The sequence below is a fragment of the Halichoerus grypus genome, chromosome 6 (genome assembly GCF_964656455.1).
Source record: "Halichoerus grypus chromosome 6, mHalGry1.hap1.1, whole genome shotgun sequence".
NCBI lineage: Eukaryota > Metazoa > Chordata > Mammalia > Carnivora > Phocidae > Halichoerus > Halichoerus grypus.
The window spans coordinates 79,958,105-79,970,793 of record NC_135717.1 but is presented as its reverse complement, the minus strand read 5'-3'; the positions used below and the strand labels follow the sequence as shown (position 1 = coordinate 79,970,793).

Genomic DNA, 12,689 nt, shown 5'->3' with positions numbered 1-12,689 from the left:
TGTTGACTGCGTCCTCAGCACGGTTCTAATTCCATCCTTCCCATCTTCTTCTGAGAACAGTACCGCCAGGTTACAGGTCAGGGAAACTGAGGCAGGGAGAGGCTAGCTGCCTTTCCTGAGGTTATGCAGCCAGGAGAGGGAGAACTGGGGTCCTAGCTCCAGAGTCCATACTCCAGCGTGGCCCGTGCTCCTCTGCTTCCGGGTGACCGCAGGTCCTGTTAGGTCACTATGGCCAGCTATGAGCTCCCGGTGCAGCGCTGCCCCATGCAGCTGGCGGCCTGGGGCCTGAGTCACGTTTAATGATCTCAGCTTCCCCAAGCCCTGGCCCTGCTCTGACCTCCCAGGGTGTCCCTAATCCAGGCCTCTGCAAATACCACTTGCAGAATTGTTTCCAAGCAACAGGATAGTGTGCCTTTTCTCTTTGGCCCCCCAAAATAAGCATTCCCATCTCCTGCGGGCAGAGGCTCTACGCCCAGAGTCACCCACACGTTCTCATCTGGGGCCCTCAGTTCCGAAAACAGGGAGCAGCGCTTATAAGCTGCTGCCATGTGTGCTGCGTGCTGCGTGCGCAGCGCCTGGAGAAAGGTGTTAGTCTCGTCCGCATTTAACAGGGGAAGAATTCACGCAGGAACAAAGACTCCCAGCAACCCAGGGCAGGTCTCAGGGCCACTGGCTGCAAGAGTCAGCCTTCCGCCCCAGGTCTGCTTGTCTCCAAGGCTGGCTGGAGTTCAAGGCATCATCCATGACCATGAAACTTGAGTGGTGAATCTGCGAAGCCTCCGTCTTTGGCTTCAGGCACAATGCTGTATCCAACTGAGCTAACTGACCGTGGCCAGGAAGCAATTGTCATAATATCAGAAACCCATTATGACCCACGAAGCCTCGGAAAGATGCTTCAAGAATCCGTCTGTGAGTTGAAAGCGATGCTGAGCATTATGCGCCCCTGGAAACAGCTGCCTAGGGGTTCGGAGACAGCAGAACCATCCCGAGACGCAGAGCCAGCATCGTACAAACCCTACCTTTCGCCTCCCAGACATTACATCCTCTGAGCCGAGGGGAAGCCATCCTTGTGCGGAAACAGTATGACATGACACCAGAAAGGATAATGCAAATAATCTCAGAGTTGCACAAATTGCCCCTTTGTGGATCCCTGATTGGTGAACAAGGCAACCCTACAATGAAGCAATTTGTATTCAAGCCATTTTCCATAGCAGCATCCCAGAGAAGCCTCAATCTACACCCTCCACTCGTGGCTCCTAGAGGCTCTGCCCAATTTACATTGACCTTGTCTGTGGTCGTCTGTGGTTTTCTGAAGCAGGCAGTGGGTTAAGTCTATTACCAGATTCCAGGGGAAAGGACTGCCAACTTGAGCTCATTAAATTGTGAGCATGCGTGGGGTGCAAATCTTGTCTTGTCACTTTGCTGATTAAACCTTCAGTGGCTTCTCAGTGCCCAAGGCAAATAGCTCCCTGACACGGTGGCTCCCGAGGCTCCTGACCGTGGGCCCTGGCTGTATCTTCTCACTGCTCTCCCCTGGCCCTGGCCTTCGCTCTTCTCTTCTCCTCTTTTCCAAATGTGTCACTCCCTCTGGCCACCTTTGGGCTGGGCCTGGGCATAGATGTTTCCCCATTTCTCCCTCCCTTGCCTTGCCCCTCTGCTTCTGCTTTTGTGAGCTCCTGCTTAAAGTCGTATCTTCAGAGAGGCTCTCTTAAAAAAATTAAAAAAAAAAAAAGATTTCTTTATTTCAGAGAGAGAGTGCAACAGGGGGAGGGGCAGAGGGGAGAAAGAGACAAGCAGACTCCCATGAGTGCAGAGCCCCTGTAGGGCTCGATCCTATGACCCTGAGATCATGACCAAGACCTGAGCCAAAATCAAGAGGAGGAGGCTTAACCAGCTGTGCCACCCAGGTGCCCCCAGAAAGGCTCTTACTCCCTCAGCCTCTGCCTTTCCTCTTCCATCATATTATCATTCTTGTCTAGGCTCTGCTCGTCCTGGTTCCTGTACATTCCAGGAGGGCAGACGCATCTGTTTTGCTCACTCCTGTGTTCCCAGTGCCTAGCGTCATGTCTGCTACACGGGAGGGACTCGAGAAATCTCTACAGAAGGGGGGGAAGTTAGGAAAAACTACTTGCTTAGCTCTCCTGGTTCCAACTGGGATGGAACCACAGTCCTTGTGCTGAAGATGAAGTAGCATCCCGTGCTTGATCCGAAAGCCATGCCCAGTCTCCAGACAACAAGTGGCAAGGGTACCCTCTCTTGCCCTCAAATAGATTTCATGTTTCGTGGTGACATGTGGCGGTGTGTGCAACAAAGCATTTCAGCATCTCTGGGTTTTGCTCCTTCCTCCCTGCACTGATGTTCTCTTGGGAGGCTCAATCCTTGCCCTGGGCACAGAGAAGGATCCCTATTTTTCTGTTCTTCTAAAGCCTTCTGACTCACAATGCCACAGTGGCACGTGCCTCGGCTACATTAATGACAATTTGTGACACTGGGGAGGTGGCTGGTTATTTCCTATTAAGTGGAGCCAGACAGCTCTCATCTAAGCATTTCTGTGGTTACAGCAATCCAGATGAGGCTCCCAGCCTGGTCCCCCCTCATCCCTCTTGCCAGGCCCAGAGCGTGCTCCTGAGCCATTAACCCGGGCCCTCAAAGAGAATAGGTGCTCTGAGTACACAAACTCAATACATTATTAATCACAACCAAATACCACTAGAGGAAAAGTCTCCTGGGAATAGCAACATGTGTCAGATTCCAGAGTAAAGCGAACATTTTGGATTGCTACTGCTCTTCTCCGCGGGATATGAATCATGCACTAGACATAGACTCTAGGATCGGTCTCAAGGTCACCGGGAAGTCCTTGTGTCTGGAAATGCAGGTGGAGAGAGCCAGAAGTGGGGGTCCTGACCAGGGTGCCCCAGGTGGGGCTACGGCATCTCGCTGATTGAGGATCTTTTCGTTCTAATGGAAGGACACGTGCTGTTGGTGTCAGTCAGTCACTTCCTGCTGGAGGTCTGGGAGATCCCCACAAACCACTTGTGAGGCCTTTAAGAGCTAATGAACAGGAGCCAGTAAGCAGGCCGCTCTGCCCAGGGCTTTTGGCAGAAACCCTACATGTGTGTCACCTACAGTGACCAGCCTGCAGTCCTGGGGCCGCAGCAGCTGCTGACCCTGGCTCTGACAGCAGAGCCTGCCGCCCCCAGGACCTTCAGAGGCCCACAGCACTGGCACCCAGGCATGCTTCTCAATTACGGAGTTGGCATGCAGGGCGGAAATATTATTAAAATAGCAATTGTAACTGGAATTGCGATTGCGCTTTACACATTCCAAACATGCTTTATATTAATCTCATTTCCTCCAGGTCATCTCTTTCTGAGTCTCATGGATGTAGAGTGACTTGCCCAAAGTCACACAGCTAGTAAGCGGCCCCACTGGGGTTTGCCTCAGTCTTTGGCTCCAATCCTCACGGCGTGTGGCAGAATTGTCCAGTGACAGATGCTTCCCTTTGAAGGGGGGACAGCAGGGCCTGGGTCAAGTGACGTAGCATCCAGGGAGTTTCTTCTGGCCAGTTTGCTCTGGCTGCCCCTGAGGCTGAGATGCTAGCTGGAACCTAGTATTTGGGAAAGACCCTTTTCACTTCTGCTATGATAAATGACCTATGGTTAGGATCAAAAAGGGTCCCGGGCCTCCTTGAGTGCTGTCATTCTCTGAAAATGACAGACTAGGTCCTTCTATGGGATTCACAGATAGCATATTTTCCTTTTGTTTCATAGACTTAATGACTGAGAGATGCTAAGAAGGCTAAAACCTCACCGCCCAGCCTGGCAGGGCTTGTGACACTGAGCTGGGCTCAGACTACGGATGTGGTGGGATGGGGTAGAGTGGGCTGCTGAGGGAGGTGGCTGGGGGACCTCATTTTTCAGTTTGGGGGCAGGAGTGAGCCCAGCGTGCCCAGAGACTGACAACCAGCCAGTGTGGCTGTGAGGGTAGGGACCGTGCCTGCTGACTCTGCTGCCTGCCATTGCCTAGCTCAGGGCCAGGAGCCTGTTAAGTAGCTGATAAATGCTTGTTGGCCAAACTTCTGATTGTTGAACGTGTTGTGTCTGAGCCTGAGCTGAATATGAGCTCGTTGCTTCCCATGGGTTGGGCTCCGGGCAGCCTGGGAGGCTCTAGATGTGGTTAGACAGGTGTGAGGAGATCACCCATCCTCAAGCAGGCTTATCCTGGCAATCCCAAGACCACAAGCCAAGGGTTTGGGGGAAGCCTGTGGAGGCCCGAGGGTCTAAGGCAAGCTGGAGGGCCACATGGGTGGGGTTGTGCTCAGAAGCCCGGTATGCAGGGAGGAGCTCTTCAAGATTCTAGGCAGGGACCCAGAAAAATCTGTCTTCAGGAACAGGGCTCCAGAACCCAAGGTGGGGGCCCTCTGTGCAGTGGCGGGGTGGGGTGGAGAGCGGTGCGAGAACAAGAGAGACTCAAAGATGAAAGATAGGCGATCACCCCATGATCACAGCTGGCCCCTAGGCCGAGGACAGGGTCTTAGCCGGGTGGCTGATCCCAGGCATGAGAATGGGCTGAGATGTCTGGCTTAACTGCACTGTGTTGCAGATGTCCTGATTCAGGCAGGGCCTCGAGGTGGGGCTCCAGCTGTTGTTCCCCGGGGGATGAAGGCTGTAGAGACAGGGGAGCAGGGAGGGCCTCGCACAGGGGAGACAGCCTCCATGGGGTGGTTTGTACAAGAGTAAGGAAAATGTCAGCCTCTCCCCAGGGGCAGGATAGAGGGACAGGAAGCCGGTAATCCTAGAATGGCTCCTGGACACATTCCATGATATCAAGCTGGCCAGCTGTCACCGTCTCCCACCCACACCCCATGCTGTTCAAGGGGATGGGCAGAGAGAGGCCAGTTCCCGCCCCTGGAGCCTGCGTTCTAAAGGCGAAGAGGGACCATGCCTGCAACGACCCTCAGAGTGACTCAGGGAGACAAGCTCAGATAAGACCCCAAAAGAGGCCCCCTGGCTGTAGGTGTGGGGAGAAGTCGGCTGGGAATGGAACGGAGAAGTTCCCCCAAAGAGGAAGAAGAGGACAGGAGTGCCACTAGTAGGTTTGTACAGTCTTTAAGGAAAAAAAAAAAAAAGGTAGGGTCAGGGACAGAAGAGGTTTCATAAGTGAAGTCATATTTGCCACGCCTCTGTTGTCATGCCGAGACCCCATCTCACACACCAACTTGGATGCAGAACGTGCTCCAAGCAGATATTGCTTATTTCCCACTGAATCAGAAGGAAATTACAGTTCCCATTAGAGCATTCCCGTGGGCAGGAGGAAGGGGCTGCTGTGGAGGTGCTCCTTCCTGCCTCCCCAGGCCTCAACCCTGCAACCCAGGAGCAGAGATGGGAATGGCGCGACAGGGGCTGGAGACCCAGGGCCAGGGCAAGCTGCAGGGGTGACCTTCTTCTCTTCTGGTGGCTGGAGAGGCCTGAAGGACCTCTGGGCCTCCGCTCAGCCCAATCCTGCCCTGTCCCCCAGCGATGTCAGGGATGCCTGCGGGCCCCAAATGCCTGGAGCATCCGGCGTGGGGGGTGTCATCATCCTGATTGGGTCCTGCTAATGTACAATTTTACCCCATTGACCATGGATGGAATCCTCCATGAACTTGGCTGGGCTCCCTGCCCAAGGAAAGGCAGAAGGTAGGAGTTCCCCAAGTGCCACCACAGTGAAAAGCCACTAATGCGTTTCCCTCAAATGCCCTCTGGGGGAGCCCCCACCCCCATGTCCTTCTTCAAGCCCCCTTCCCTCTCCTAACACATTCACTGCTGTCCCCTCAAGCTTTTCTGTCCTTCTTGTCTAACATATGGACTACATGATGTTAGCTGTACTTGTCCAGGTACAAGGAGAGGCCTCCAGGCCTGGGTTCAGAGGGACCCGTACGGGCGGTGGAGGGACCACTGGGCAAGACTGAGGTCCCGGCCCAGCTCTGCTACAACCCCACTCCTCCTCTGGGGCCTCAGTGGGTCCCTGCTACAGAACGAGTGGGGGCGCCTCTGCCCCTAACTCCAGGACTCTGCGGAAGCCAACAAGTACATTATGGAAGGGTAGGGGCCACTGCTGCTGGAGTCGCTCATCATTCTCAAAGGCACTGCCAGCCCCAGGACGCCCCACCTGCAGCCAAGCCAAGTGCTACTCTACCTCCCTCCGTCTGGGGCCCGCTCGGCTCCACCCACCACCTCCAAAGGGCCCTTCTTTCTTCCCAGCACCTGGGGTGTCTCTCCCAGGGGAGATGATGCAGATGAGATCTCCTGTCTCAGAAGCTAAAGAATAACCCAAACCCAAACCAGATCAAAACGCTTCACCATACCTGGCAAAGTACACTGACTTCCATCCTACGGAGATTCAGTTACCACACTTGGATGGAGGCTGCAAGTTTTGCTGACAGGTTTCTAATGGAAAGTATGATTGGCTAGAATTGGAATGCAGGGCAGCCTTCTACTAGCTAGAGGGAAACAAACACAGGCTCTGACGGGCCCAGCATAGCTTTTCTTGGGGCACCTGAGTACTGTTGTGCAGTTTTTGTGCCGGACCAAGGAACAGGGGGGACTCAAATTCACTTTGCCTGCCAAGCAGAGCATCCACAGAGCTATGTGTGCCTTCAGGAGGCCCCTTTTAAAATCCAGGCAAAGAACCCATATCTGCCCACAGAGCCTGTCCCCCTTTCTGAGTGACAGTGGTTCTAAAGAGAATATTTCAGAGCTGATGGGGGCAAGAGATAACATAAAGATGCAGGTGGGTGAAAATGTGGTTCTGAGCCAAGTGGTAGGCACCCAGCTGAGACCCAAATGCTGCTTGGGGGCAGCTTCCGGTGAAATTGCACAGAACTCACAGTGGGAGAGAAGGAAAGAGAGAGAGAGAGAGGGTCCAGGATTCCACTGACCTCAGAGTATTAGGGCCAGGGGGACTCCAGGGTCACCTAGATACATCATTTTTGGAGGTGTTTGGTTTTGGTCTTGGTTCCTTTTCATTTCTTTCTTTCATTTTTATTTTGAGTAGTAGAATCCTTTTCCCAAAGAAAATTAAAACAGATAAGGGAAGCATTGGGTTGTTTCTTTTTTTAATCTGGGGAGAGGGAAATCCATAGCTCTGCCCACCTTGACCTGGCACCTCCCCCAAGCCCTAGGGCTCCCCAGGACACAATGTGGAAAACATTCACCTAGTCCAGCTCCCTTTCCTCAGTGGTAATAAGGGAAATGATGTGACTTGCCCAAGGTCCACTGAGGCAAGCCTACACCTCCATGGCCCAGGATCTGTTCCTTCCCACACAGCAAAAAGGCAGACCCTCAGGCTCCTTGGCAATGGAATCTTCAAGGCAGCTAGGCCTGGGTTCCTGCCCACAGGTAAGGCCCATGTCTTTCCCTCAGGTGATTGTTCCCAACCACAGAAATCTCTCATCTGGTTCTGCCCTCTCCATGATGGAACCAGAGTCTAGAATCTGCAGGGTTGAAGAAGTTGAGGGCACTGGAGATTTACCAACCATGCTGAGGAGGGGGGAGCTGCAGTGAGAATCTGGGGTACCGTCCTAGGACCCAGTCTCACTGGGGCTCAGTGGGAAGGCCCCCGTCAAGGTGGGTGAGCTCCTGTTGGTACGGAGGGTGGCAGGCCAGGCCAGCCACTGGCCAGGGGTGAGGGAGCAGGGATGAGACTCTGTGCAGTGCTGCAAACTTTCAGCACCTCGGACAAGAACAATCTCCCCACTAGCCTTCCACTCAGACCCTGCCCCAGTCTCTCCCCAGGGACCCAGGACCACCATCTCCTGCTTTCTCCGGGCCCTCCCAGCAGGACGCATATCCCGGATTCTCCTGTTTCTGAGCTTGGCCTCCCTCCAGGCTACATGTAGCCTCCTATTCTAGAGCGTTCTTGGTTAGCTCACATCCCCCCACCTCACTGCTAAGTCCCTCTTCCCACCCCCTGAGAGTTTGCAGGGAATATGCCCTTGAACCAGTCGTGACTTTCACAGCTGCTTCAACCATGAGTTGCCTTCTGGGATCTGGGAGCAGCATCCATTGTTCCTTGGATCTCCCGTTCCTATGGGGCCTCTGATGTCCTTCCGAGCCCTCCCAGCCCAGAGCACCAGGAACACAGCCAGGCCGTCGATTTGCTCTCATGTGCATTTATTGAGTGCCAACAGAGTGCATGGTACTATGCTCAGGGTTCAGAGCCACAGTCTAGTCAAAAGGAGACCAGAGCTAGTACAGAGAACGTTTCATAGCTGCTTAACATCTGTAAGGGACGGGGAACGGGGAGAACTAATCACAAAACAAATTCCTATTCGAAAGCAACAGAATCTCCTCTGAGAGTAATATATATTCTACGCACACACGCGCACGCACGCACACACACACATACACGCACGCACACACACACACCCTGAATGAACACAGAAATACACCCACGTGGTTGTATATGCATTCATATACAGGTGTTGTGGGTAAAGAAACTAATGGATCCGCTGGAGGCGCGCACACACGCACGCACGCACACGGCACCACGCAGACGGGTAATCTGGCTTATGCTATCAAAGACACTATGTCTCCAGGTTCTAGTGAAGCAATCTGTCCTAGATGCCTGCAGCATGCAAAACTTGGAAGTTCCGGAGATTCACAGTTAAGGAGGACAATGGGTATACGTGTGTACTTTTCCATCCTCGGGGCCCCAGCCACCACACTGGAGATTGCTCTTTGTCTGCGACAACAAAGCCTCGGTGAAGGGCTCCCAGAGCCGAGCTGGGGAGCTGGAGGCTCTCTGTCCTAGTGGCAGGGCCCACGGGAGCCCTGGTGAGTTCACCAATCTTCAAGGCAGAATTTAAAACTCTGGTTTTCAAGTGTGTAGTCCTGCAAACGGTATTCCTTGTTACAGAGCCGCAGATCGAGGGAAGTTTCTCTTCTTGCTCGCTCGCTGCAGCTTCCCACGTGTGCTAACGCATTTTGTAGTCATTAGATACAGATGTTTCACACAGCTGTCCCTTAAAATCCAAATCTACTGTGAAATCGAGGTCTCGCTGCAAAGGGGGAACGAAGGATCCCAGCATTAGTGTGGGAGTGAGCGAGTCGAGCGCCTCCCACTCCTGCGGGCAGGGGGATGGGCAACTACCGTGTTTCTAAGGTTTTCTAGCTAAGGGGTTCCCACGAACAGCCCTCGGGAATCTATTCTGGTGTCTCATTATCCTCACAGGAAGTGCTTTGATTTTGAACCTAAACCCTTCCTGTTATAATATAGAAATGTTCCCTCTGATTTCATCCTGAGAGAAAACAGAGTGGGGTGGTTGAGTCTTGTGTGGCACAACCCTCAAAGCATTCTCTAGACTCTTTCAACACACATGCTTGCACCTGGGGTTACTCAAAAAGAATCACATGATCCCCAACCCACCAGGGCCACTGAAGAAATGTAAACCAAACATCTTCCAGGCCGCCAGAAACTGTTATTTCCTGGCTTGGCTTGTTCTAAATGATCTGAAACCCATGGTAACAGCCTCCGTGCTCAAAGCCCCCTGGGTGAAGAACTGGAAGCTGTCCTCAAGGCTGAAAGTCCAGAGCGGGGCCTTGAGAAAAATCTATCATCTTTGAGTGTTAAGGGGCCATGGCTGGAGGCCTTCAATGACACCTGGTCAGATCCAAACCCGGCTTTCTACTGCCCCTCCCCCAATACCTTGTCTGGTTGTGCACAAGACACTCGGGCACCTGGGCAAGGGGGTCCTGGCAGCTGCAGGGAGCCAGCTCAATGGGTTCCTTCCTCTCTCTGACCCTGGCCCAGACAGAGACTGCCTCAGCACTCACCACGTTTTTGGCATTTGGCTTCATGGATATGGTCCCATAGATTTCTTCCCCCCTCCGGACAGTGAGGTAATCTTCCAAGTAGAAGACAGTCTGCTTCCAGTGGGTGTAGGGGGCATCGGGGGCTGAGGGGAGAAGAATAGGGGAGGTAGGAAGGAAGGGTCAGAGAAGATATCTCCAGAAGTTCTGAGGCTGAGACCCTGCCTAGAAGTTGCTGGACTTCTTCTGGGATTCACTGAACCAATACCCAGCACTCTTGCAGGGTCAGTGCCCAGCCCCTATAGCCTGCCGCCAAGCCCCAGAAATCCTCACTCAGCCCCAGTGCTCCTCCTTCCATCGAATTCCCATCTCCTCGGGGCTGCTGATCTTCCAGGGAATCAGAAGAGAAAGATGCTGGTATTACAAGTTCATTCCAAGGGGTGGGATGAATACCCTCTCACCAACTAAACTCATTAACGCAAATGAAACTCAAAATGCTACTGTTTTTAATCAGTTCAACAGAGGGAAGACATTCAGACAGTGTAAGGGGGAGATTTGTAGAGTAGGCCATCCTGGCTCTCCTTAAATGACATTATGTATGCAAATTCCAGAGCTAAACTAGTGTCCCACTGACACCCCCATCCTACACATAGCTTTCCTTGCCACTTCTCTGCCCTAGAACCAAACCTAGTACCCTTGGCCCAAGCCTGCTGTGGGGTTTCAGCAGTGTCCTCCTAACTGGATCAAAAAGAAATGAGGGATGGGGTGCCTGGGTGGCTCAGTCGGTTAAGTGTCCAGCTATTGATTTTGGCTCAGATTATGATCTCGGGGTCCTGAGATCAAGCCCCACATCAGGCTCTGCGCTCTGCAGGGAGTCTGCTTGAGATTCTCTCCCTCCTTCTCCCTCTGCCCCTCCCCCCTCAAATAAATAAATAAATCTTTAAAAAAAGAAATGGGGCATAATTCTCATCCCACAGACCCACCACTGGTTCACAGCGCACTCCTGCAGGATCCAGAGCTGCACCGATGCTGGCGCCTCCCCTGTATTTGCCATTAAATCCCAACCAGCCTCTCTCAACACACTGCACGCTCAAAAGCCAAATGAGGGGTCCTGCTTATGGGCCATCTTCCTCAGCACCAGCTATCTTTGGCATACTCTTCCCTCCCTGTCCAGCAAGCTCTCCCTTCCTCATCCGTCAAGGTCACTTCCTCTGGGAAGCCTTGCCCGACGGCCCACCCTGGGCTTATGCTACCACAATGTCTATCACACTATGGCATAAAGGTCTTTGTCTTTTTTCAGCTGTTTGTTCCTCCATAGGACTGCAACTTCCATGAGGACAGGTGCCCTGCCAGGCTTATTGACTATGACGTCCTTGGTGCCTACCACCACACTTGCTAGATCTGTAAGAGCTGAATAAATGAGCTATGGCAAAAACCCAAAGAGCAGACACTTCGCTATGCTTCAGGGTACCCACAGATGTTCAATTACAGTGGAGGCTTTGAAAACTGTAGGTAGTAGAAGAAGCCATTATAGTAAGTTCCTCTTGGCCCTTTAGGATCTTACCTTTCACCACCTGGATGTAGGACTCCTTAATACTGATTTTCTCTTTGCTTAGGACCAGAGCTAAAGATGAGAAGACTTGGGAGAATATAAGAAGTGCCTTTCCAATACTTCAAAAGCTGTCATATGGAAAGACTTACATGTGGCGTTATGTATGGCGTTGGAAACAGAACAAAGGCTAGTCACTGGGAATTACTAGAAGGCAGATTTTTAATTTATCAGGAAAAATCAAGGCTGTTCTGCAATCGTCTGAGCTACCTGAGATCCAGCCTTGAGGTGTTCCTACAACAACCACTAATGGGATTTATCATGCGCTGAGCCAGACCAGGTAACCCCTAAGATCTTACAAACCCCAAGACCTATTTAAATGGTAGTGAAGCGTCTGTCTTTCTTCGCCCTTTGCAATGAACTGGCTTGATCAAAGGTTAGTGGTTTGGTTAAAGACTCGTGTAGCCTTCAATGTGTGCATTTAGGAGATCAACACAAACTCAAAGTTATGGTGGGGGAAAAGCAGCCTGAGCACTTGGAAAAGATCAAAGGAGGGTCATGAATGTGCAGTCTATGCCTCTCAGATCCTAGATTCCCAAACACATCCAGCCTTCATGGCCTCTAAGGCATACTGCCGTCTACGGACAAAGTCCACCTGTCCCGGCACCTTCCCCGCCAACTATATCTAAATAAATTGTCTAAAGATAGTCTCTGGTGTGTGCAGAGAATGGCAGCATATGACTGAAAGCACTCTCGCCCCCACTTCCTCCTACACCAGCTCAGACAGGTGTCTCTCTCTCCTGTTCTTAAAGACCTTCAGGCAAGGAGATTCAAGCAGCTTCCTTCTGTCACCTAATCAGATGCCTTAAGAGAGTCCCAGAGATTTTGCTGGCTCAGGGTTGGCAGCCATCAAGCCTAGGTGTGTCTGATGGTTGTCCAAAATATATGCCAGCCTTGTGTTGGAGGAAAGTGATTTTTTTTCCCCTTGCCATCAACATCAAAAGTTTGAGAACCTCCCCCAACATTTCATTTCTGTGATGGGTCCATTAGCTGTGGACTAATTATCTAAACCAGCTTTCACAATACTAATACTCTGTCGGGGTGTCCAGGAGAAACTGACTAAAATTCAGATGTCTTGACTTTACTCCTGGAGACTTGAATTCAGTCATTCTGGGGGACGTGAAGGGGGCATACTTGCCAAGACTTAAAAATCTCCCCCCAGATGTTGTAGACATACAGCATGGCTGAAATCACTGTGCAAACCTACTCTTTTGCATCTAATAACATCTCCAGATGGGCAAGAGTGGAAAGGACATTAAATAGGCAACAACAGGCCCAGTTTCCTGCTT

At 52.1% G+C, this 12,689-nt stretch overlaps 2 protein-coding genes and 1 long non-coding RNA gene across 7 annotated transcripts in view; 2 read left to right on the top strand and 1 right to left on the bottom strand.

The window, feature by feature from the left end:
- Positions 1-12,689, top strand: part of LOC144382337 (uncharacterized) — a 1,106,857-nt gene that overhangs the window by 691,398 nt on the left and 402,770 nt on the right. The window lies entirely within an intron of this gene.
- Positions 1-12,689, top strand: part of CRACR2A (calcium release activated channel regulator 2A) — a 153,658-nt gene that overhangs the window by 137,310 nt on the left and 3,659 nt on the right. For 2 of the 4 annotated variants that reach the window (XR_013449059.1, XR_013449058.1), the window contains exon 20: positions 11,408-11,680. Coding sequence is in view for 2 of the 4 variants with exons in the window: in XM_078075501.1 (XP_077931627.1) it covers positions 11,408-11,419 (12 nt within the window). In the remaining 2 variants the exon portion in view is untranslated. Of the gene's footprint in view, positions 1-11,407; positions 11,681-12,689 lie in introns of those variants that run through there. The other 2 variants (XM_078075501.1, XM_078075503.1) reach the window with 2 other exon arrangements.
- PRMT8 (protein arginine methyltransferase 8) overlaps positions 8,902-12,689 on the bottom strand; it is an 85,133-nt gene continuing 81,345 nt past the window's right edge. For both annotated transcript variants that reach the window (XM_036082099.2, XM_078075512.1), the window contains exons 7-8: positions 9,816-9,937; positions 8,902-9,040 (exon numbers count right to left, since the gene is read on the bottom strand). In XM_036082099.2, coding sequence (XP_035937992.1) covers positions 8,957-9,040; positions 9,816-9,937 — 206 coding nt within the window. In that variant the 3' untranslated portion in view covers positions 8,902-8,956. The remainder of the gene's footprint in view (positions 9,041-9,815; positions 9,938-12,689) is intronic.